The sequence below is a fragment of the Bufo bufo genome, chromosome 2, assembly GCF_905171765.1.
Source record: "Bufo bufo chromosome 2, aBufBuf1.1, whole genome shotgun sequence".
NCBI lineage: Eukaryota > Metazoa > Chordata > Amphibia > Anura > Bufonidae > Bufo > Bufo bufo.
The window spans coordinates 401,170,840-401,197,843 of NC_053390.1; the positions used below are offsets into that span (position 1 = coordinate 401,170,840).

At 42.4% G+C, this 27,004-nt stretch overlaps 1 protein-coding gene across 1 annotated transcript in view; it reads left to right on the top strand.

The window, feature by feature from the left end:
* LOC120989265 (prostaglandin reductase 1-like) overlaps window positions 1-24,035 on the top strand; it is a 46,562-nt gene extending 22,527 nt beyond the window's left edge. The window contains exons 3-10 of the mRNA XM_040417255.1: window positions 4,695-4,740; window positions 6,987-7,043; window positions 15,084-15,251; window positions 15,456-15,573; window positions 17,167-17,322; window positions 20,951-21,056; window positions 22,796-22,920; window positions 23,840-24,035. Coding sequence (XP_040273189.1) covers window positions 4,695-4,740; window positions 6,987-7,043; window positions 15,084-15,251; window positions 15,456-15,573; window positions 17,167-17,322; window positions 20,951-21,056; window positions 22,796-22,920; window positions 23,840-23,950 — 887 coding nt within the window. The 3' untranslated portion in view covers window positions 23,951-24,035. The remainder of the gene's footprint in view (window positions 1-4,694; window positions 4,741-6,986; window positions 7,044-15,083; window positions 15,252-15,455; window positions 15,574-17,166; window positions 17,323-20,950; window positions 21,057-22,795; window positions 22,921-23,839) is intronic.
* Window positions 24,036-27,004: the final 2,969 nt, after the last annotated feature.

Here is a 27,004-nt window from a genome sequence, read left to right on the forward strand (position 1 = left end):
TCTATCTCAGCTGTCATGCAGTTGGACTGATTGCTTCCCTTTAAGTTCCTCCCCATGATGCATTAGGTTGCGGCTTATACAACTTCCTGGAGTGTGTGTGCTTGCTGTTTCTATTTCCCAGTCCTCTGCAAGATAAGTGCTGTTCCTTTATTTGTGATTTTCTGTCTGCTGGATTTTCAGGTGACCCTGACTCCCTCCGTGTCTAGTGTAGGGAGCCGGTGGTCGTGTCCCCTCACTATTGTAGGGTCTTCAGGTATTAGATAGCCGAGGTACGTGGATATGCGCCCATCCACCTTTGGGGTGTTCGCATAGGCTGAGCAATTAGGGAGAGTGGCAGGTCTCATGTAGGGGTCTCCCTTTTGTTCCTTAGTTGTGGATCCAGTGAGTCATTATTGTATTGCATTGTCTTGTTTCCTGTACACCACCCGTGACATTATAAGCCGCCAAAACCGTCTCAAGCATGGATCCGGTTTCACTTTTGGCTGAGCGCTTCCAGGGTCTTTCAATGGAGGTAGCTGATCTCCGTAAGACTTTTTCTCAGTTTTCAAGTGACCGGTTCAGCTTGCGTTCATGGAGTTTGTTCTGAGCCTAAGATCTCGCTCCCGGATACGTTCTCCGGGGGTAGTGAGTATTTTGTGCATTTTAGAGAGGCTTGCAAACTCCATTTTCGCCTTCTTCCCCATTCCTCTGGTGATGAAGAACGGAGGGTGGGGATCATTATATCGCTGCTCAGGGGTAACGCTCAATCCTGGGCCTTTTCGCTGCCGGAGGGGGCACGGCCCCTCCATTCAGTGGATGAATTCTTTTCAGCCCTGGGTCAGATATATGATGATCCGGATCGTATTGCTCTGGCTGAGTCTAGACTACGTCTGTTATGCCAGGGTAAACAATCCGCAGAGATATACTGCTCAGAATTTCGGAGATGGGCAGCTGATACTGGTTGGAATGATGCTGCACTCCGAAGTCAATTTTGCCATGGTCTTTCAGAGGGATTGAAAGATGCATTTGCCTTTCATGAGAGACCTACCTCCTTGGATTCTGCTATGTCTCAGGCCGTTCGTATTGACAGGCATCTTAGAGAGAGAGGAGAGATCTCTCCTTCCTGTCATACTCAGTCCCGGGACAGTGCAGCGGTCTCTTTCTGTGCGCAGGGGTCTCAGTCGCTGTCAGTCCCTTCTGAGCAGGAGCCCATGCAGCTGGGGTTGATTGCCTCTGACAATAGAAGATTCAGCCCGCATGGGAGGGTTTGTTTTTGTTGTGGAGGTATAAATCATTTGGCAAATGTTTGTCCCTCTAGGAGATTCAGGCAGTTTTCTGGGAGTAATAAAGAAACAAAAAGGAAAAAATCTTTTAAAAATGTTTCGTCTGTTACTATTGGCAGGGTTGAGGCGGAAATTTAAGGTTTTCCGTTTGCTTGTAGTTCCCCTTTTGTCCTGCCTGCTAGGGTGGCGCTAGAGAGCAAAAGCATTTTTTGTGAGATTTTTGTGGATAGTGGAGCAGCTGTCAATCTCATTGATAATCAATTTGCAATAACTCATGGTTTCCAGGTATGCACTTTGGGAAAGGATATTCCTGTTTTTGCTATTGATTCCGCTCCACTTTCTTAGAAATCATTAAAGGGCATAGTTCACAATATCCGTTTGATTGTGAGTGATGCTCATGTTGAGGATGTGTCATGTTTCGTCCTTAGCGGTTTGCCTACTCCTCTAGTGTTGGGGCTACCCTGGCTCACTAAACATAACCCCACCATTGATTGGCAGGCGAGGCAAATAAATGGTTGGAGTGACTTTTGCAGAGAGAATTGCCTCATGACATCTGTTTCTGAGGTTTCTACTAAGACTGTACCACCTTTCCTCTCTGAATTTTCGGATGTCTTCTCTGAGAGTGGAGTTCAGGATTTGCCCCCGCACAGGGAGTACGATTGCCCTATTAATCTCATCCCAGGCGCCAAGCTGCCTAAATCTCGTTTGTACAATCTTTCCCAACCTGAGAGGGTCGCTATGCGTGCTTATATCTCTGAGAGTCTGAGAAAAGGACACATACGACCCTCGAAGTCACCTGTTGCCGCTGGTTTTTTCTTTGTTAAGAAAAAAGATGGTTCTTTAAGACCTTGTCTGGATTTCAGGGAGCTGAACAGTATCACTATTCGTGACCCTTATCCGCTTCCTCTGATCCCGGACCTGTTTAACCAGGTTGTTGGGGCTAAAGTCTTTTCCAAATTAGACCTAAGAGGGGCATACAACCTGGTCAGGGTCAGAGAAGGAGACGAATGGAAGACGGCTTTCAATACCCCTGAGGGCCATTTTGAGAATTTGGTTATGCCTTTTGGTTTGATGAATGCCCCAGCCGTTTTTCAGCATTTCGTGAACAGCATTTTTTATCATTTAATGGGAAAATTTGTATTAGTGTATTTGGATGACATTTTGATTTTTTCTTCTGATTTCAAGACTCATAAGGAACATTTACGTCAGGTCTTGCTCATCCTGCGGGAGAATAAATTATACGCGAAACTGGAAAAATGTGTGTTTGCGGTTCCAGAAATTCAATTTCTGGGGTTTCTTCTCTCCGCTTCTGGTTTTCGCATGGACCCCGAGAAGGTCCGCGCTGTGCTTGAGTGGGAGCTTCCTGAGAATCAGAAGGCGCTGATGCGTTTTTTGGGCTTTGCCAATTATTACAGGAAATTTATTTTGAATTATTCCTCTGTTGTTAAACCACTCACTGATATGACCAGAAAGGGGGTAGATTTTTCTTCCTGGTCGGTAGAGGCGCGTAAGGCCTTTTCTAATATCAAGGAGAGTTTTGCTTCCGCTCCCATCCTGGTACAACCTGATATTTCGTTACCCTTCATAGTTGAGGTTGATGCTTCTGAGGTAGGGGTGGGTGCGGTCTTGTCTCAGGGTTCCTCTCCTGCCAAATGGCAACCATGTGCCTTTTTCTCGAAGAAACTCTCCTCCGCAGAGAGAAATTATGATGTGGGAGATAGGGAATTGTTGGCCATCAAGTTGGCTTTTGAGGAATGGCGCCATTGGCTAGAGGGAGCCTTACGCATACTGTTGTCTATTTGCAATCGCCTCTGTGATCGATTGCTGATGAAATGAGTGGTGAGGAGCAGGAGCATCAGGACCAGTAAATGATGGGAAGGAAACACAGCTCCCTTTTGCTGAGGTGGTGGAACCTTGACTGCAGGAAAAGGGGTGCGGGCCACTGGGTGAACCTGCCCACAGGTTCTGCAAATGGCCATGCTGATGTCCTCCGGCGGCTTGATGAAAAATTGCCACACCGCCGAGTATGACATTTTCCCCCCACCACTCCATGCTGACTGCCTGCTACCACTGCCTCCTTGAACCAGAATCTTTTCCCACAAAACTATATATAAATCTGCTCAGCTTCTCCTGCTCTATAATATGGTGCTGTCAGATTGCACTGGCTTTTGTGGTGATAGGTCCTCTTTAACTGATATACAAGAGCTTGCTCATTCATCAGGCAATTGCTGCCTTGTTAAGCCCCATGCGCACTAATGTATATTCTTTCCGTGTCCGTTCCGATTTTTTTGCGGACCATTACGGAACCATTCATTTCAATGGGTATGCAAAAAATGGAAGTTACTCCATGTGCATTCCGTTTCCATATTTCCGTTCTGCAAAAAAATAGAACATGTCCTACTATTGTCCGCATTACTGACAAGGATAGCACTGTTCTATTAGGGGCCAGCTGTTCTGTTCCGCAAAATACGGTATGCACACGGACGCATAGCATTAATGCCAATTTTGCTCCCTTCATAGTGGTAGTACCCTCTGTGCCCCCTGTGTTAAAAAAAAAAAAAAACGGTAACTACTCACCGTGACCTGTTCCTGATGCTCAGATCCAGCTCTCACCTGCAGACACAGATCACTGTGCAGCACTGTGTGGAAGGAGCCCAGGCAGATTCCCAGGATGCAGGCTCCTCCCACACAGGCAAGCAGCGCAATCTGTTTCTGCAGGCTGAATGGTGGAGCAGGAGGCTTCCTGCCTCACCATTCAACGCAGGAAAGTCAGCGCATGGGGAGCTGAGTGACAGGACCGCAGCTCCTGGCGCTCCAGCAATGAGCGCTTCAATCTGTATTGATGGAATTGCTCATTGCTTGTGGGCTCTGGCACCCCCCTTTTTACCATAACACCGATGGGCACTGTCCATGTGCAAGCCACTTGCATGGATCTGCGAACCACAAGAGATGGTCCACACTGCAAAAAAATTGTTCTATTTTTTTTGCAGTGCGGAGGCACAGACTGAAATACAAACATGACATGATAGCAATATACTTTTGCACTTTGCAGTATACTGTACATGACTTCTAGTAGCAGGATGCTACACTTCCGGCTCTATCTACTGTATTGTTTCCGATGCTAGTAGCTGCCCGAAACAGCTGATCAGTGGAGGTTCAGGGTTTGGACCCTCATTGATCTGTTATTGATGACCTATCCTGAGGAAAGTTAATCAATATCTACAGTAAGTACTAGAAAGCGCCTTTAAGAATTTTTACAGGCTATGTCATCCACTCATATGAATGTACACTGTGAGTTTAGCTTTCATTTTTAAACAATTATCTAAGATAATGAACAATTCAAATATGAGGCTCAAGTTCTTGCTGATTCTGCAGCTTCCTACTGTATGTCATTATACTTATTGATATGTTTTTGTCATTATAATCATGCAGAGGTACTGCTGGAATCTGAGTTTTGGAGTGTAGATCCATACATGAGGTAAGAAAACATTACATTTAAAACTGGTTTGAGGGTTTTATATTAAGTGAAATGTGTGTACTGTACATACAGTAATTTCCCCGTAAGGCTACTTTCACACTTGCGGCAGGACGGATCCGACAGGCTGTTCACCATGTTGGATCCGTCCTGCTGCTATTTCGCCGTGCCGCCGGACCGCCGCTCCGTCCCCATTGACTATAATGAGGAAGGGGGCGGAGCTCCGGTGCAGCACGGCGGTGCACGGTGAAAGGCCGCCGGACTAAAAGTCCTGCATGTCCGACTTTTTAGTCCGGCGGCTCTCGCCGTGCACCGCCGTGCTGCGCCGGAGCTCCGCCCCGTCCCCATTATAGTCAATGGGGACAGAGCGGCGGTCCGGCGGAACGGCGAAATAGCGGAAGGACGGATCCGACATGGTGAACAGCCAGTCGGATCTGTCCTGCCGCAAGTGTGAAGGTACCCTTAGTCAGTGGTAATGTTGTGTTGGCATCTCTTGTTAAAAGCATTCCAACTCTCCTAACTTGTCTATTTTAGTAAATACTTGTATTTTCCCTCTGAGCACCTTTTTTAACGCTCTGTGTTGTGCTGTTCCTCTCAAAGACATTTATGAAATTTATAAAACATTGTCAACTAAGGGGTACCAGTCGTGAAAAGAGGTTTTCCTAGGAGAAATTTGGGTCCCACTGCTCTCCACTTCCTGTACCAGGTTGACATGCCGAGAAAGGCCTACTCAGCCAATCTCTTGTTGAGAGGAGTAAGGCCAGTGATTTGCTGAGTGGGCCTCTCCTGCCATTTCCAGGGTGTCATGCCAGGACAGGGAGCAGTTGTGGCTGTGCTTGGTGTTGCAGCTCAATCCCATTTGCCTGAATGGGACAGAGCTGCACAAAGGACATGTGACCAATAGAAGTGACATGAATGGCTGAAGTGGAGACAACAGCACTCGTAAAAGCATTGTTGTTCCTTCCAACAGATGGTTGTCAGGCAGGTTGGGAGACAGAACCCTCAACAATCAGATATTGATGACCTATACAGAGGATAGGTAATTCAATTCCTGGAAACGCCTTCTAAATACTTCCCGACATCCTCCATATATGTATGGCAGATGTTGGATCTTTAAAGATGGAGCCTGTTCAGGAATTGAGTGGGAGCACTAGGCAGTGAGTGACTGTTTACACAGCAGACGACTGCAATGTCTGTGATCAGAGGGAACTCTTCTGTGGTGAATTGAAACCAAGGCATCTGAGTGGCCATTTTCTAAAAGTTCTCCTCCCCGCAATGTGATCATGGGAGCTGTTAAGTTGCTATGGCAGCCAGAAGCTTTGTGAAGGCTCCCAGGACTGCCTTGGCAGAGTTCCGGTTAAGCCGTGCCTGAGGCAGGGCTCAGCAGAAACACAGAAAAAAACCTTTGCACTGCAATCTGCGACAGAGATATACGCCAGAAAACTGGCCTATATCAGTTAGTAAATGACCCCCCCTGTAAACAATGGCACAATAAAAAAAAATTCAATTCCACCCCATTTAGAATTTATTTTCCAGCTTCCCATTACAATGTATTGTATATAAAATGGTGCCATTAAAAATTACAACCTGCCTCACAAAAAGTAGACCCTCATAAGGCTATGTAAATGGAGGGGAAAAGTTGTGTTTTGGAGCACAGAGTGTAAAAAATGAAAATATTTTAAGAATGGGATAAGTGTTTGAGAAAATTTCATGATGAATATCATGTCTCAAAGTAAAGCCTTATACACACTACCCATGTCCATAAAACATAATAAAAAAGCTTTTTTTTTTTATTAATGGGACTGAGAAAAATGCAGATTTCATGTGGAAGTTATTAGTATTTTGTGATAACCAGTTTGCCAACTGCAAAACCTATACAGTCATGTGCATGTTGCCCAAGGCAGGGATCAGCAACCTCATGCACTCCAGCTGTGGGGAAACTTCAACCCCAGCATGCTCCATTCAAATCTATGGGAGTTCTGACAAAAGTCAAGCAAGTGTGCATGCTGGGAGTGGTAGTTTCACCAGAGCTGGAGTGCCGGAGGTTGCTGCTCCCTGGTATACAGTAAGAGAACGGTGTTTATCCATGCACCAGATTTACCATCCAGCCTCAACCCCATGATAAATGTAGTGCAGTCTACTCAGCCTAAGTTTAGGCCATCTTTATGATTTGTAAATACGGGCCCATGTTTTTGGTTTTGCTATAAAGTGAAAATGATTGTATACTTATGCTAGTTTCAACCTTTCAGAGCATACAGTAAGTCACTGAAAGAAGGTGATGTCTTGATGGGCTCTCAGGTTGCCAGGTAAGGTCCTTTGTCTGCAACTTTTTACCATATGCTATTCCAGCGCGCATATAACACACATGCATGAATGTATATATATATATATATATATATATATATATATACAGTACAGACCAAAAGTTTGGACACACCTCATTCAAAGAGTTTTCTTTATTTTCATGACTATGAAGGCATCAAAACTATGAATTAACACATGTGGAATTATATACATAACAAACAAGTGTGAAACAACTGAAAATATGTCATATTCTAGGTTCTTCAAAGTAGCCACCTTTTGCTTTGATTACTGCTTTGCACACTCTTGGCATTCTCTTGAGGAGCTTCAAGAGGTAGTCCCCTGAAATGGTCTTCCAACAGTCTTAAAGGAGGTCCCAGAGATGCTTAGCACTTGTTGGCCCTTTTGCCTTCACTCTGCGGTCCAGCTCACCCCAAACCATCTCGATTGGGTTCAGGTCCGGTGACTGTGGACGCCAGGTCATCTGGCGCAGCACCCCATCACTCTCCTTCATGGTCAAATAGCCCTTACTTTCAAAGTTTTCCCAATTTTTCGGCTGACTGACTGACCTTTATTTCTTAAAGTAATGATGGCCACTCGTTTTTCTTTACTTAGCTGCTTTTTTCTTGCCATAATACAAATTCTAACAGTCTATTCAGTAGGACTATCAGCTGTGTATCCACCTGACTTCTCCTCAACGCAACTGATGGTCCCAACCCCATTTATAAGGCAAGAAATCCCACTTATTAAACCTGACAGGGCACACCTGTGAAGTCAAAACCATTTCAGGGGACTACCTCTTGAAGCTCATCAAGAGAATGCCAAGAGTGTGCAAAGCAGTAATCAAAGCAAAAGGTGGCTACTTTGAAGAACCTAGAATATGACATATTTTCAGTTGTTTCACACTTGTTTGTTATGTATATAATTCCACAAGTGTTAATTCATAGTTTTGATGCCTTCAGTGTGAATCTACAATTTTCATAGTCATGAAAATAAAGAAAACTCTTTGAATGAGAAGGTGTGTCCAAACTTTTGGTCTGTACTGTATATATAATATATATCTCAAAAAGGCAGCACTTACATATTAAAAAGAAAAGAGATTTATTCACCCATACAGGACGCAACGTTTTGGCTCAACACTAGAGGCTTTCTCAATCCAAGGCTCTATTCGAAAAGATATTACACATACTATCTCTTCTATAACAACAACTGTAGAATATTTGGGTGAAAAAGTTGACCATGTTGAAGCCAAAATGGGCGAATTCTCATCCGCCCACAATGAGCTGGTCGACACCCACAACAATATGGCAGAAGAGGTGGAAGTAGTTAAACATAAAATGGCTGACCTGGAGGACAGGAACTGCTGAAATAACTTGAAGTTCCGAGGGATACCTGAATCGGTTCTTGTGGCAGATTTACCGTTTTTTATCAAAAAAGTAATACAAACTGTCCTCCCACATGTGCCTGACATGGAATTGATCATAGATCGGGCTCACAGGCTACAGAAACCAAAGAATCTTCCAGATGCTGTGCCGCGTGACTCTATTGCACGTATTCACTTTTTCCATGATAAAGAGCAACACATGCAAGCGGCGAGGAAACTACAAAAATTGCTGGATCCCTTTCAAGCTATCTCTCTCTTTGCTGATCTTTTCTAAGTAGCACTACAGGCTAGAAGGAAGCTGCACCCCATCACGCAAGCTCTTCACCAACAGTGCACCCTATATAAATGGGGTTTCCCTACGAAAATCCTGGTCTCAATTAATGGAATATATCAAGCTATATCTGATCTGGAACAAGGTTTGGCACTTATGAAGCAATTGGGAATCACCGTCTCCTCACCATCTACAGGATCTAACAACATCTGCTAAAACAATGAGGTCATATGTCTTTCTTATCACTTATGAGGTTAGCACAACATTGTGTTTGCACTAGTTAATACAAACGTTCCCCAAGGTTTGTGCAGTATCGCCCACTGCTTACTTAGGTTTATTGTTTTGTTTTAACCCTTTGCTTTCAAGATTTTAATATGTTGACCTACCCAAAAGGTCTTCACATTGTTCTACTACCTGAACACTTAGTTTATTTGGTTCTAAATTAGGCAGGCACTATACTTTCCAGCGCATGTATTCCAACCAGCCATGTCTATTAAGTTTGTTTCCCTAAATGCCAAAGGTCTGAATAGCCCATATAAAAGATCGCTTCTATGGAATGAAGCCCAGTTGCTCCAAGCATATATACTTTGCCTTTGCAAGGAACCTAAATTTACTAATAAGCACTTTCCTCATGTGTTCTGTTCCAATGCCTTTTGCACACCTGCCCACCCGGCTAATTCATAGGTACAGTATGGAGAATGAACACCTATGTTCTCTCCTTACCATCAGTTAAAGCTGCACTCAAAGGGAAACTGCAAGACTTATTTTAACTTAATGCACCAACAACACCTGACCCATTTCTAAGCATACATGAGAGGTTTACTGATCCAACGTACATCAAGAGTCGCATTGTAAAGAAACTGTAGATCTCATAGATAAGATAGCTAAATTAAAAACTATACACAAGTCTAATAACTCCCTGCAGGCATTTGAACAACTACAGGAAGTGCAGGTGGCTCTGAAAAAGAATTTAGCTTATGCTTTTGATAAATCTTCCTCTTCAATACCCAAATGGAGGGTACCTCTATCTTAGCCCAACAGATTGCTCAGGATATAAAAGAACTGAAAAGAGGAAAAGCGCCTGGCCAGTACCGTTTTTCAGGAGAATACTATCATACTTTTATAGAGGAGCTAACACCACACCTCAGCATAGTATTTAATGCAGCTATGCATCAAGGCCAACTCCCTGGAGAAATGCTGAAAACGACCATTATAACCTTTCCCAAACCACGCAAAGCACCCAATGACCCTGCAAATTTTAGGCCAATATCTTTACTAAATGCTGATGGAAAACATCAATATGCAAAAATATTGGTGAACAGACTGCTCCCAATTCTGCCAGGACTTATTAAATGAGATCAGGTAGGATTTACTAAGGGAAGACAAGAGCCAGGTGGAACTAGACGCCTTATTGATCTAATACACTGGGTAGGAAAGAAACATGTCCCTTCTGTGCTCCTATCCCTGGACACAGAAAAAGCATTTGACAGGGTTCATTGGGCTATGCCTTTGCTACTCTTAATCACTTTGGATTTGGCAACTCCATAGTCAATGCAATACGGGCTTTATACAGTATTTCAGCCCCTTAGCACAGGTACTGGTAAATGGTATTATCTCCAAGCCCTTTACCATCACAAACGGGTGTTCACTCTCAACTTAGCTTTTTTCCTTGGTAATGGAACCGCTTGCGGAGATAAGATGTCACCCCTCTATCACTGGCATTCAGGTAGCATCCCAGGAACATAAGATCAACCTTTTTGCAGATGATGTAATACTCCTTCTCACCAGGCCGGGTACTTCAATGGGGGCGGTCGAAGAAGTACTCCACCTCTTTAGCAATATATCATATTATAAGGTTAATGTTCATAAATCCCAAATTCTAGCCATAAATTTACCTAGCAAAGAGAGGCAATCCATATCCATATCCTTGTTTCTCTTACCAATGGACGGAGACCTTTATCACTTATTTAGGTATCCAGCTTACCGAAGAAACCTACCTGCCAGCTGGTTCAGGCAAACTTCCCCCTCCTCCCCCTTCTCAAAACTCTGGCTTTGGAACTAGAAAGACTGGTGAAATACGAACTGATATGGATGGACAGGATAGTCTTGTACAAAATGTTGATTTTGCCACGTATTTTATACGTATTTCGCACAATACCTATTCCCATTCCACGTTCAAACTTTCTCTCTTCCCTCCCAGATGACCGCGTTCATCTGCCGGGGAAGGGGACCGAGATTGGTGTATTCCCTGATGATTAAGGCTAAGGACAAAGGGGGTATGGGGCTGCCCGACTTGGAAAAATATCACATCTCCTTCTTATTAGATCAAACTACACACTGGACAGATAGGAAAAGTCAAAAGCTATGGCCAAGTCTAGAAGCAAGCATGACAGTCGTGACATGCCTTGATACTTTACTAGGTTTAACTAGCCCGACACAATTGAGTTCCCACATGGTTCCTCCTCCAGTACTAGCAACCCTGCTCACGTGGAGGACGGGCTGCTCCACCATGGAGACCTATCTACTAAACTGTGGAGGGATCGTGGGGTCACACATGTATCCAACATCTATAAAATCAACAACATAATGTAATTTAAGCAGCTCCAAGAGACGTTCCCGTTGCCAGGGAATGAGCAGCATACATTTAATAGGATTGCTTCATTCCTCACCTCAAAACCGACGCCAACAATTGAGGTCCCTGTCATCATGAAGGATCTAATAAACATAAGAAGAGGCTCAAGAAGTAGGGGAGTCAGAATGCTGTATTCTACTTTGACACATAAAAGCATCTTTCATTCTGCGATAATGAAGTGGGAAAGTGACTTCTCTAAAAGCTGTCAGACAGCGTGGCGTACTGCTATATACTGGGCACATACATCCACAAAATGTGCTTCGCATTGGGAGCAATATAGTAAGCTGCTGCTTTGATTGTATTATACCCCGAAGCGTTTGGCACACATAAATCCCAATGTGTCCAGCAATGTTGGAGACTTTACTATAGGTACCTTATACCATATATTCTGGTCATGTCCGCACCTTTTTGGCAATTGATCAATATGCTTCTTCAGAAGCTGGACCCATTCATCTCATAGATATCTCTAAAAATGGCCCTTTCTTTGCTAGACATAGAAGCTTTGTCACATAGTAGCAGAATGATCATTTGTCATATGTTCCATTCATCATGCTAACTATAGCCAGAGACTGGAAATCTCCCACAATACCAACGATAGCGGAGGTGCAGGCCATTGTATAACTAACTGATATCGAATAACTATATTAAATAAGTTTATGTGTGAGAAGGTACTAGCTCACCAAAGAGGGTCACTTAAAGCCTTCGATAACTTGGTAGCAATGGACAAGGTTAAACCCAGATCTTCTAGACAAATAATAGCCACGAGGCCAAGAGGCACATGACCGTCACACTCCTCAGACTAAAAAAATCTGCTAAACTTTGTAACATGGATTTACCTTTTTGGAAAGGTAGAAATTACTGTTTCTATCATTTCAAGGATTTGTGGGGATGGAACCTGTCTTTCATGTTTTTTGTTTCACGTTACAAGTTTAAATATGCTTTTGGTTTGTTTTTGTTTTACTTTCCTACATACAGTGCTGCCCATAATTATTCATACCCCTGGCAAATATTGACTTAAAGTTACTTTTATTCAACCAGCAAGTAATTTTTTGACGGGAAATGACATAGGTGTCTCTCAAAAGATAATAAGACGATGTACAAGAGGCATTATTGTGGGAAGAAAAAAACATTTCTCAGCTGTTATTTACATTTGAGCAAAAAATACAAGATGTTCCGCACTATGGAAAATCTCAGAGGACGTGGTCGGAAGCCAAAAGTGACACCTGTGCTGGCCAGGAGGATAGTTAGAGAGGTCAAAAAGAATCCAAGGATCACCACCAAGGCCATCCTGGTGAATCTGGGCTCTGCTGGTGGCAATGTCTCAAGGCAGACAATCCACTGGACACTGCACATTGCTGGGTTTTACGGATGCAGACCAAGGAGGACGCCACTTCTCCAGATAAGGCACACAAAAGCTTGCTTGGCCTTTGCAAAAGCTCATCTGGACAAAGAAGAAGACTTCTGGCCTTCTGTGTTATGGTCAGAAGAAACAAAAATTGAATTGTTTGGTCACAATGATGTTTCCTTCATTTGGCGTAAAAAAGGAGAAGCCTTCAACCCAAAAAACACCATCCACACTGTCAAACATGGTGGTGGGAACCTAATGCTTTGGGGGTGTTTTTCAGTCAATGGACCAGGGAACCTAATCACAGTAAACGGCACCATGAAAAAAGAGCAATACATGAGGATTCTCAACAACAACATCAGGCAGTCTGCAGAGAAACTTGGCCTTGGGCACCAGTGGACATTTCAGCATAACAATGACCCAAAACACACAGCAAAAGTGGTGAAGAAATGGTTAGCAGACAAAAACATTAACGTTTTGAAGTGGCCCAGCCAGAGTCCAGACTTGAATTATTATTTACAGACACTGGTTTATCTTAAAAAGTGGACACTCTAATGTCTGGATTTAATAATATGCCACTCATGTCATATAGGAGACCTACAAATTTATGTGACAGATTGGTAAAAACAGACATAGGGACACAAAGATGGGTACAGCAACATATAAAAAAAACTGAAAATGGGATGTTGTCCCTATCTTTGTTGTATTAATTGTAAGCTAATGTCAATGGGTAAATGTTTTATTCACCCACTGACAAATTTAAGCTATAAATTAAACAACATATGAAGAGTTACGTACATGTTAAATAATGATTATGTACTATGGTGTCCATGCAAATTGTTATACGTTGGTGAAACATGATTGAATAATAGAGACTTACCTGTACCAAAACATTTCGTGGAACAAAAACATGGTTAGCTTAGTGATATCCACTGAGGAAGGGGTTGTCCCCGAAACGCGTATGGTCCCAGCAAGTGAGCTTAATCAACTGATGTGCACGTAGAGAATACTTGACTAATAACGACAGGCCTGTCTAGGAATTGCCTCAGCCCGACCAGGACCTCCGGCAAGTATAATCAGCTGACCGGCAAGGAACGCCTCTTCCGCATCACGTGAGACGCTGCGCCGACGCTTACTTCATCACCATGCGGGACGCCGTGTGAAGGGTGAGGAGGAGCAGGGCAGAGGACAATGCCGTGAAGCGGGAGGCCGGTAAGAGACGACCGACTACTGGGAGGCGGGCGAGTGGCGCATCGAGAGTCTGGTAAGAGACATCCACTTTCAGCTCGGACGGAATAATATACATTATATAGCCGTCTGGCTGATACACCTAGCGCGGCTCAACTGAGCAGCAAGGTTGAACTGACTGTATGGTGATATCGGAACACAACCGGAATAAGATACACAAAGCTGTATGGACTGCTCTCACTCATTGATTGTACTAGTGCACCTTATATGAGAATTGCATCATCACGCTATATATTGAATAGCTCTTCCAGAGATATATAGTGCTGCAAATTCAAGGACTAACTTTCCTTGACCCTAAGGAGGAGTTGTATATAAGTGGATCATTCTATATTTTAGCATTGTATTTTATGATCATATGAAGTGTTTTAAGTTTGGGTAATATTTTACTATTTTAATCATTTATTTTAGGGCACAACTATTGTTACAGTGAGGATAATAAACTATTGAATCCTATCATATCCAGATTGTGTGTGATCCCGTATGTAGAGAGTGCCCCTCTTATTTCCATAACCAATATTTTCTCTTCTTATATAGGCCTGGGGTGAGGCCTCTAGAGGTGAGCACCTCGTATCCAAAGCCGATTGGTGGGTGTAGCCGCTGTTTTGTTACTTTAAAAACATGGTTAGAATGATCTGAAGTTTATGATCGTGGACCATGTTCCTGTAACACGGAGGGTGGGAAATACATGTTCACACAGTGGAAGACTGCAGCAAGACTCCACAAGATTGATTATGGAGGTCCTCCAGCAACCTTGAAAACAGGTCACTGGAGAAAGAGGATACTGGCTGTCCTGCCTCATTGCCTAGAAGTCTTCTCAGCCAACCAATGTATCTATAATAATAAATGGGGCAGTTTGTTATATATATAATCTCACATAGGCTGGTTGAGATGCTGTATGCTGTATCTAAATTTAGTGCAATCAGTCTACTGTGTTTATGTATTTATGTATTATGTATTAATGTAGGGAGTGGGAGACTAGGGCCCCCAGGGGATTCACCTGTTCCACTGAGGCCAGCCAAAACCTGAAAGTAGCCATGTGAGCACTTTTCTCAATTGAAACCAATTGCCATATAATATACTTTATGGTCAAGGTTCAAGAGATAGCGTTCTATATGACAATCAAAAATGATATGATAAGTGATAATTTTTTCTGTTTTTAATCCAGGGTAATAGAGAGCAAAAATCCTGCCTTTGCTGTTGGAGATTATTATGTTGCACGGTCAGGCTGGACCACACATTTTATATCAGATGGTGAAGAACTCCGTGCTTTACCATCAAGTTGGCCTGAATCTCTGCCAAGATCACTAGCACTCGGAGCTGTTGGCATGCCTGGGTAAGTCTTAAAAGTTCAATCATGATTATCTATTACCCCCTACTACAGTTAAAATGTCTTATTAAAACTAATACCTTCAAGTTGTCCATATCATGGAGGATAAACAGACAACACACAAACCAATATGTTCATCCCTAAAATGCATACATCATACATATGTATGCATATGTAATTCAATTCACTTTAGATTCTTTCTCTAAATAGAGTGACAGCATACATTGGTCTACATCTGATCTGCAATCCAAAACCAGGGGAAGTTTTTCTTGTTAATTCTGCTGCTGGTGCTGTTGGCACAATAGTTGGCCAAATTGCTAAGATCAAGGTAATTACAGTACAGATTTTTTTTAAGTATGTAGTTCTGCATTCAAGTTCAGATAAAATATATGAATGTGGGCATGCTACATTAATACGTGATCATGTTTGCATTGTACAATACATAGAATTTTTATTTTTGAGAAAGGTATTTAAAATATATCACATTCTCACAACTTTTTTCAACATTAGGAAGCTCTTAAAAATTTTATCTCATGGAACCCTTGCCAATTAACAAAAACAAACTGAAAACAAGTAATATGACAGTTAAAAATGTCTGAAAACAAAATTTGTAAGCAGGATAATAAATTGAGCATTAAATAAATAGTATTAAGAATAGCAAGGTAACAATGACAACTGTCAAAGAAACAATGCTGAGCACACACAAAGAAAGATTGACCTTTAACTATGACAACACCAGACTCCACAATCAATCCAACTTCAGATTAAATTCCAAAATAATTGCTGACCCCACAATTGATGTAGACTGCCAGACCTCTAAATTAATCACAACCCTAAGACATACCCTAGACGAGACCTCAAAATTAAACCTCACATCAGACCAAAACAAAATGTCGAATTCAAAGGCTAAGGCGAACCACTGAACGTATCACAGGCATTCGCAGACTTCAGAACACAGAATAGGCAAAAACTATTTTTTTATTCAACAATGATTAGGAGACAAAACATACTCAGAATTAAGCTGGATGTACAGATAGGGAATAGTGCAGACCTAAACTCTACCTGATCACTGTCCCTACCTGCTTGGTGGCTGTCTCTTAGAACAAATCGTCCAACTGGTTGACAGTCCCTATGCTGGCTAAGTGCAGGGTCCTAATCCATACAGCAGGAGCCCAACCATACAAAACAGACATGAATCAAGATGACAAGCAAATCGAACCAAACACCGGATCAAAGCATAAACCAAAACCCATTCAAATAGAAATACACTCGGGAATCAGTGTTCAGGGGCAGACCAGGACATGACAAAGGCATAAAAGCAATTGATGAACAATCAGGCTAAGCACATGGGCCGAAGTCACAAACACTCTGGTCAGGATAGCCAGCACCCGGCAAACCAGTTTTTCTGGATTCAGAAGAAAGACTGAAAACCCAGGCACATAGCTCACAGGTCTAAACAGCAGAGTGATTAAGACACCTGATTTTCGGACACACAGACCAGGGAAACATTAACCCTTACATGAACAAACACAGAGCATACACGTCACAGGTAATAGTTCACACACACACCCATAGAAGTCCACAGCCAACAAGTATGGCAAACAGCCAGCGTACACGCCAATGAGGTACCACAGTGAACAGAACTGTGATGAAGTGCTATTCACTAGCCTCTCCTTGCTCCTGCTTTTTCTGGGCTTAGGGGCATGAGGTATGGCAGGGAGATCTGTGGACTATGGGGCTCTGTTACAACTGTGACCCCTATATTTATGCTTCTGGCAGGTTTTGTTGCGGGTCACATGTCAAATGGCACTGCTTCATGCGGTGGGGTTTCTATAAACCCTGGTTGGTAAATGCTAAAATATATATAATGAAATGTTTCAGATTTATATAATGAAAAAAGAAAAAAACTTGTTACCTCTAGGGCTGTAAAGTAGTTGGATCAGCTGGGTCAGATGAAAAAGTTGAATACTTAAAGGAAATTGGCTTTGATGCGGCTTTTAACTACAAGACTGTGAGCTCTTTGGATGAAGCTCTGAAGAAGGCATCTCCGGAAGGCTATGACTGCTATTTTGAGCAGGTAAATTACAAATTAATATAAAACATATTTGTACTTCTTTTTTCTTATCTATATTTATTCTTTAATAATTGGCTAGACAACCCCTTTTAAGTTTCATTTACAAGGCAAGAATCCCATAAGGAATGCTCAACCAATGTTAAAAAAGAAATGAAGCCATAACTTTTGGGAAGATTATACTGTTACTTTAATTTTTTTAAACAAAATTACATGTAAAGAAACAATAGAAACCTGAAACACAAAAGGATAACACCAGCTTAGCCACTACTATTAATTAATTAATAATGTGTCCGGTAAAGTTGTTCTAGTTATGGATAGATGGAGACTAGAGATGGCCTTGCGGTTCGTCCGGCGGTCGTTTCGCGGGGAACTTTGCTCATTCGCGATTCACCGAACATGCAAACATATGGCGATGTTCGCATGCGCCATATTCTTTTGCATTGCTCCGAACTTTGACCCATGACACATCCATCAGGTGGGACAGGACAGCCAATTGAGACGTTTCAGCACAAGGACACACCCCCACCCTATAACAGAACCCAATCTGGCAGCCATTTTACATTCTGTGTTTTGCCAGTGTAGGGAAGGGTTGCTTTGTGGAGCAGGGACAGACTGTTAGGCACACCAAACTCTAGCTAATATGGCAACACACGTGCCGTGCATTGCACACGTCCTGAACTTAGTCGTGCATCGATTCGTTGCCAAATACCCCGGGTTCTAGGACGTCTTGCAGCAGGCCAGGAAAATCTCTGGCCATTTTAGAAGATCTTACATGGTCATGGCTCGCCTTGCTGACGTTAAGTGGTGAAACCACCTGCCCGTCAGACGTCTGATTTGTTACAGCCCGACGCACTGGAACTCCACCTTGTATATGCTTGATAGGCTGCTCCAGCAGCAACGTGCCGTTAACGACTACCTGTACGAACTCTGCAGCAGGACAGGTTCTGGGGAGATTGGTTTCTTTTCACGTGAGGACTACCTCACATTTCTAAAAATGAATGTGGCATGGATCTTGGAGGAATTCAACACCTGTGACGACCACGTGTAATTGAATTTCCTAATGCCAGCTCACACTTTCAGCCACCACCCAGAACAAAGAATGATCCTTGTCTTATGTATATACAGCGGCATAAAAGGCCTTTTCTGTCACGTGAATGCCTAATTTTTGGGGCCTCTACTCCAGTGGCCTACAATAACATTTATATCCAGTGACCGCCTAATGTACCTCCAGCCACATCATCGCAAGTTCTTTTCTGTCAGGTGAATGCCTAATTTTTGAGGCCTGTACTGGCCTACAGTAAAATTGTTATCCACTGACCGTCTAATATACTTCCAGCCACATAATAACTTGTTCTTTTCTGTAAGGTTAATGCCTAATGTTTGGGGCCTGTACTCCACTGGCCTGCAGTAAAATTGTTGTCCACTGACCGCTTAATATACCTCCAGCCACATAATCACTTGTTCTTTTCTGTCAGGTGAATGCATAATTTTTGGGGCCTGTACTCCACTGGCCTACAGTAAAATTGTTTTCCACTGACCCTCTAATATACCTCCAGTCACATAATCACTTGTTCTTTTCTGTCTGATGAATGCCTAATGTTTGGGGCCTGTACTCCACTGGCCTGCAGTAAAATTGCTATCCACTGACCACCTAATATACCTCCAGCCACATAATCACTTGTTCTTTTCTGTCTGATGAATGCCTAATGTTTGGGGCCTGTACTCCTCTGGCCTGCAGTGAAATTGTTATCCACTGACCGCCTAATATACCTCCAGCCACATAATCACTTGTTATTTTCTGTCCGGTGAATGCCTACTGTTTGGGGCCTGTACTCCACTGGCCTGCAGTAAAATTGTTATCCTCTGACCTTATAATATAACTCCAGCAACATAATCACTTGTTCTTTTCTGTACTCCACTGGCCTACAGTAAAATTGTGATCCACTGACTGCCTAATATACCTCCAGCCACATAATCACTTGTTCTTTTCTGTCCGGTGAATGCCTAATGTTTGGGGCCTGTACTCCACTGGCCTACAATAAAATTGTTATCCACTAACCGTCTAATATACCTCCAGCCACATAATCAATTGTTCTTTTCTATCAGGTGAATGCATAATTTTTGGGGCCTGTACTCCACTGGCCTGCAGTAAAATTGTTATCCACTGACCACCTAATATACCTCCAGCCACATAAACACTTGTTCTTATCTGTGCAGTGAATGCATAATTTTTGGGGCTCTGTACTCCACTGGCCTACAGTAAAATTGTTATCCACTTACTGCCTAATATACGTCCAGCCATATAATCACTGGTTCTTTTCTGTCCGGTGAATGCCTAATGTTTGGGGCCTGTACTCCACTGGCCTGCAGTAAAATTGTTGTCCACTGACCGCTAATTATACCTCCAGCCACATAATCACTTGTTCTTTTCTGTCAGGTGAATGCATAATTTTTGGGGCCTGTACTCCACTGGTCTACAGTAAAATTGTTATCCACTGACCAGCTAATATACCTCCAGCCACATAATCACTTGTTCTTTTCTGTCAGGTGAATGCCTAATTTTTGGGGCCCGTACTCCCGTGGCCTAAAATAAAAATTTTGAGAGTTTCCCTTTAAGACACATAAAAATGGCCCCTGATTAAAATACATATTTTTCTGTGGGAATTTTTGCCATTGATCCCTCTCTGGTATGTCACTGTTCATGTTGTGGGACTATTTGTGCATTTCTGGTAAGTATTTGGTGGCTGAAATAATGACCTGAAGGTTTTTCAGGTTCGCCTGCCATTAAAGTGAATGGGGCCCTTCGCGAAACGTCCCGGCCGATGTTGGTCCATCACTAATGGAGACTACATGTCATTGATGTATGTAAAGTAGCTACTACATTATGTAATTGGGATATGGTGGATCTAGTGAACATTCAGATAAGGGTTGCCAAGTGTCCAGAAATCTCTGGACAGTCCATAAAAATAGGCTACTTTTTTCCTGTGTCCATGAAAAAAAATAGATGTGTCTGTGATTTTTTTTGAGGCTGGTGGTTCTTGACTAGATTATTTTTGTGGTAATTTTCATCGTTTTACAGCTCACAGTAAATTCTGGTAAGTTCTTATCAGTATAGACATGTATTACTTATAATCTTTATCATTCATCATGGTTTTCCAATTTGTCCATAAAAAATGTTGGCTGTCCGTGATTTTGGGTTTACTGGTCCAGAAAAAAAAAATTCTAGTTGGCAACCCTGATTCAGATAGATGTTCATTCCAGGTTGATCCAAATCTCCTAAAGTACAGTACAGTACTCTGTATATTCCATTGGGACATGTGTTAATTTCAACAAATGCATTACAATTAAATGTACAGTATATTAAGAGCTCTAATCCTCAACATCCAACTTTTATTGTACTGCCACACATTCTGTTTTCCTGATGCCGTTTTGGAAGCCAAAACCAGGATTGAGTTAAAAAAAAGAGTACCGTTCCTTTATATTTTCTCTTCTTTCATGATCCACTCCTGATACTGGCTTCCGAAGCTGCATCAAGAAACTTGACCATGTGTCCATACCCTTACAATATATTACACAAATAATGATTGACACCCTCACCTGCTTCTTTTTATTTCTCTGTGTGACCACATAGGTTGGAGGAAAGTTTGGGGATGCAGCCCTTCAGCAGATGAAAGATTTTGGAAGAATAGCAGTTTGTGGATGCATCTCAATGTACAACGATTCCATTCCTCAGACAGGTCTCTTTTCACTTCATAGATAAGCTTTTTAATTTTTCATGTTTATATACCACTCTGAAAACTGGACTGGGCCCCACACAGATCCAGACATGCTGACCCAAATTAATTAAACTGGTGATAAATATTAAATTTAACATTTAAAAAAAAATTGCTGGAGTGAATAGGGCCAATTTTACTAAAAGGCATACACCTCTTAATACATTTGGTGCATTTTTGACTGTTCTAACTCCAGAAAATGAAAATTTGCACCATTTTCTGTCTTTAGTATTAATAAATCACAAACACTTCACCGCTTCACCACTTCTGAGGAGCACAAAATAATTTTTGAGCAATTAACCACTTTTGAAATTCAAAAACTGCAGCAAAGCTGATAAGTTCTGCCCACAGTTTTTTTCTTTTGTTTGATGCTATTATGTGCTCTACTAAATTACAAATTTTAAATTAAACTCCTGGCAAAATTTTGATAAGTAGCAATTTACTAGGGTCTGGTAAGCTACCAGGGTCATTAACTCTTTCACTCTTTACCCTTAAATGTACGTTTTACCCTTAAATCTCACTTGATCACAGCATCTAAAGCCTTTAATTACCACAATCGGCATTATTGCCAGTGACAGTAATTTGCTGCAGGTCTCTACTGTTTGAAACAGGAGAGACCTGCCGGCCATGGCGCCCGCTGCACGCGCAAGTGGGCGCCATGTTTACACATAGCTCCAGCGCCGTACATATACGGTGCTGGTAGGGAAAGGGTAAATGGGTTTTCCAGGCGTTGGATATTGATCAATATCAGATCAGTGGGGGTCTGATATCCCGCACTCACACTATTCAGCTATCTCACGCCATAGACTATACTTTAGATGGAACCACAAGCACAAGGTTTCACCCACTGTGTAGTGATCATGCTGAGGTACTGCAGCTCAATGAATGGAAGCTGAGCTGCAGCATGCTGATGCCCTCGGTCCACTGTATAGTTCCGACACTGGTAGCTACCTGTACAAGCTGATTGGTGGGGATGTCACTCTTGGACCAAATATTGATTACCAAAGTCCTGGAAAATACCTTTAACAGCATTATACACAGAGTGTATGTTAGCAGTGGCAGAAGTAATGCTTCAGCCAATAGCCACAGATCAGGTAGTGTTAGAGGAGGGGCTACAATTTATTTTGCCAACTTCAATTGTATATCCCACTTTGTGATGTCCTGTGGTGTAATGATCTAAAGTGTACATATTGTCTCAATGCTACTGAGGTGGACAGAGCAAAAGAACATACAAAGCAGGTAGTGCCATACAAAGCTTTTATTTAGTTACGTGCAATTACGAAAAATATTCAGCTACAGATGTTGGTTTGAAAAATGTAGAATATATTTTGTGGGACAATCACAGATGTCCCATTAGGACATTTTTGGTAATTATACTTTTTTAGTGCATATGACAATCATTAAGGGGACTATCCAGTTTGGGGCATTCTTCTATTTACTGGAGCAGGAAGACATTGGAAATTACGGCTCTTGTTCTGGAGGACTTAGCGTTACCATGCTTATCGTTGAAGAACCTGTGTTTAGAAAGAGGGTGATCAAGATGGAACTTGTTCAACCAGCTGAACTTCTGTAATTCCAAGCTGTCAGTGAAGCACAAAATATTCCACTCCATTCTAATTTAGTCACGGTTCCACAATGACAAAAATGACAAATACCTTCACAGGTTTTATTTTCAGGAAGTAACTGTTATAATTTACTTCTAGGACCCTATGTTCACCCACTTATTCTCTTTAAACAACTGCGCATGGAAGGGTTTCTTATATTCCACTATGAGAATAAACCCATCTATGAAGAAGCACAGAAGAAACTGTTGGAGTGGATTTTAGAGGTATAAGTATTCTAAATTCCTAGATCCCAAACATGGACAATAATACTTTATTCTTTGTTCAATGTCCTTCATATATAAGAAGTTGTTATAGGTATCATATGACTGTATTTGAAAATTCATACCTAATTTCTACTTATGCAAATCATGTATGTCAGAAGAAAATGGAAATTTTGGTTTTGCTTATCTTTACATGCACATATTTGGGGGTATGGAATATTTAAATGGCTTAGTATGAATATACTGTTTCATTTACTATTGTATATGGAAATATTTGATAAAGAAAATAATTTTTGCAATACTAGCGTCCCTTATTTGTTGGATGTGAATTATGTACAGGATCAGCAGGTCCTGAGTGCAAAAAGTTAAAGCAGCTGGCGCATTTGAGAACAAGCCTACTGTATAATATGCAGTTATTTAAATCTTTTTAGAGTTAGCAAGTGGAGAATTGAAGATTAGCTCCTGTATATATACATTAGGAAATGAAAGGTCCTACAGTCTTTATTTACCACATCTTGATGTCTATAATTGAAGTTTTACCTAATCAATATCTACAGTGTAGGTGTCTGTTACAAAGTACCATATTTTTAATACACTTGACAAGAGAAATGGTAACATCCACTTGACTATTCATCTATATATTTACAGGAGAAGCTACAGAAACTACAATATTCAGATTGCTAAGGGATTCTTAAACTGTTATTTCATTATGAATGCGAGTATTTACTAAAATGAACAGCTTAATAGAGCGCTTGTTGTTAAGATTTATAACGCAGGTTTTTTTTTATACACCTAATATAGTTTACCTTTAACTTTTTAAAGAGTGCTAATTCATAATGACTTGGCTTAATAGTTTTCAGAAGCTATTTCCTAGATTTTCATGTGCCTAAACAATATGCAATTGTGTTATGTTTCCTAAAAGGGTAAGGTGAAATATCATGAACACATCACAAATGGGTTTGAGAACATGTCGGCTGGATTTATTGGAATGCTCAATGGAGAAAACACTGGGAAAGCAATAATAAAAGCTTAAACGAAGAGAAGAATCTTTAAATACTATATATGGGGAATGCCCTCCAGCAGTCCCTAGTCTTGTGAAATAAATAATATTTCTTAAATGTCTGTTTTGTTTTTGACCCTTGAAAAATGACTTCACTTTTATTTTTAAAGGGGGTCTATAAAAAAATGGTTAAGGAAGACTGGTAGCAGTTTCTGACTTTGCTGGTTTCAGACAGTGATCATAACAGGGTGTGCACATAGAGTCATGGATGGAAGGGTGAATATATTACCCCACCTCCCCAATGGCATAATGTCACATGGACGTGATGATACACTACAGCAGAACAGAACCCATTGCTAACACCAAGTATAGCAGACAGAGATTTTTGTAGGGGAATTCGTTACAACTGAAAATCATATGTTTAACCTGTTACGGACACAGGGCGTACAGGTACGCCCTGATGTCCAGGTACTTAAGGTCACAGGGCGTACCTGTAAGGCCTGTGTATTTCCGATCACCGCCGCGTGGCGGGCGGTGATCGGAACAAGGTGCCTGCTCAAATCAATGAGCAGGCACCTTGGGTCAATGCCCAGTGGGGTCCTGTGACCCCCCCGTGTCGGCGATCGCAGCAAACCACAGGTCAATTCAGACTTGCGGTTTGCTGCGATTCTGAAATTTCATCTCCATTTGCCAATACCTCGTGTGGAACACCTAAAGGGTTAACAAAGTTTGTAAAACCAGTTTTGAATACCTCAAGGGGTGTAGTTTCTTAGATGGGGTCACTTTTATGGAGTTTCTACTCTAGGGGTACATCAGGGGGGCTTCAAATGGGACATGGTGGCAAATTAAAAGGCCATCAAAATCTGCCTTCCAAAAACCACACAGCGCTCCTTTCCCTCTACGCCCTACCGTGTGCCCGTACAGTAGTTTGCGGTCACATATGGGGTGTTTCTGCAAAATACTGAATCAGGGCAATAAATATTGAGTTTTGTTTGGCTGTTAACCCTTGCTTTGTTACTGTAAAAAATGGAATAAAATGGAAAAATTGCCCAAAAATCGAAATTCAGAAATTTTATCTCCATTGCCATTAACTCTTGTGGAACACCTAAGGGGTTAACGACGTTTGTAAAATCAGTTTTGAATACCTTAAGGGGTGTAATTTCTAGAATGTGGTCATTTTTGGGTGGTTTCTATTATGTAAGCCTCACAAAGTGACTTCAGACCTGAACTGGTACTTAAAAAGTGGGTTTTTGAAAATTTCTGAAAAATTTCACGATTTGCTTATTAACTTCTAAGCCTTGTAACGTCCCCCGAAAATAAAATGTCATTCCCAAAATGATCCAAACATGATGTAGACATATGGGGAATGTAAAGTAATAACTATTTTTGTAGGTATTACTATGTATTATAGAAGTAGAGAAATTGAAACTTGGAATTTTGCTAATTTTTGGTAAATTTGGTATTTTTTCATTTAAAAAAATGAATTTTTTTGACTTCATGTTACCAGTGTCATGAAGTACAATATGTGATGAAAAAACTATCTCAGAATGGCTTAGATACACACATAAAGTGACACTGGTCAGATTTGCAAAATAAGGCCTGGTCCTTAAGGTGAAAATGAGCCCGGTCCTTAAGGAGTTAAGGGAGTATATATAAGAAAGCAGCCAACACCTTTAAACAATGGCTTTTGTTCTGACCACTTCTTTAAAGCCACAACCTGTGGACTGTATCGTTCAGTGTGGTCCTATGCAGGGGCGGACTGACCGGTCGGGCACTTCGGACATGGTCTGAGGGCGCGGCCGGGATGGGGGCCAGCCGCAGAATAACATCACACCGGGCCCCGCTCACTGTAATACTAATATTCATATGTGAAAAACTTGAAATCCTCTGAGATCCTGTCCCTCTGAGCTCTCTGTACTCACAAACTCAGTAGCAGGCCGGGCGGCAGCGCAACTCACTGACGTCATGCGTCTGCTCCTCCTACTTCATTCATAAAGTGGGAGGAGCAGGCGCGTGACGTCAGTGAGTTGCGCTGCCGCCCGGCCGGCTACTGAGTTTGTGAGTACAGAGAGCTCAGAGGGAGAGGATCGTAGAGGATTTCAAGTTGTTCACATATGAATATTAGTATTACAGTGAGCGGGCCCGGTGTAATAGAATACAGTGACTGCACCGGGCCCCGCTGCCATTACAACACCAGATGCCGGTATTGGGGATCATTCACTCACAGGGACACTGTTATGGTGGGATCTGTAGATGACACATATATAGCATAAAGTGCTATATATGTGTCGCCACAGATCCCCCTCACAACAGTGTCATTCACAGATCCCCACAACAGTGCCATCCACAGAGCCCCCACAACAGTGCCATTCACAGAGCCCCCACAACAGTGCCATCCACAGAGCCCCCACAACAGTGCCATCCACAGAGCCCCCACAACAGTGCCATCCACAGAGCCCCCACAACAGTGCCATCCACAGAACCCCCACAACAGTGCCATCCACAGAGCCCCCACAACAGTGCCATCCACAGAGCCCCCACAACAGTGCCATCCACAGATCCCCCCATAACAGTGCTATCCACAGATCCCCCCATAACAGTGCCATCCACAGATCCCCCCATAACAGTGCCATCCACAGATCCCCCCCATAACAGTGCCATCCACAGAGCCCCCACAACAATGCCATCCACAGATCCCCACAACAGTGCCATCCACAGAGCCCCCACAACAGTGCCATCCACAGAGCCCCCACAACAGTGCCATCCACAGAGCCCCCACAACAGTGCCATCCACAGAGCCCCCACAACAGTGCCATCCACAGATACCCCCATAACAGTGCCATCCACAGATCCCCTCCATAAGTGCCATCCACAGATCCCCCATAACAGTGCCATCCACAGATCCCCCCATAACAGTGCCATCCACAGATCCCCCCATAACAGTGCCATCCACAGATCCCCCCATAACAGTGTCATCCACAGATCCCCACAACAGTGTCATCCACAGATCCCCACAACAGTGTCATCCACAGATCCCCCCCATAACAGTGCCATCCACAGATCTCCCCATAACAGTGCCATCCACAG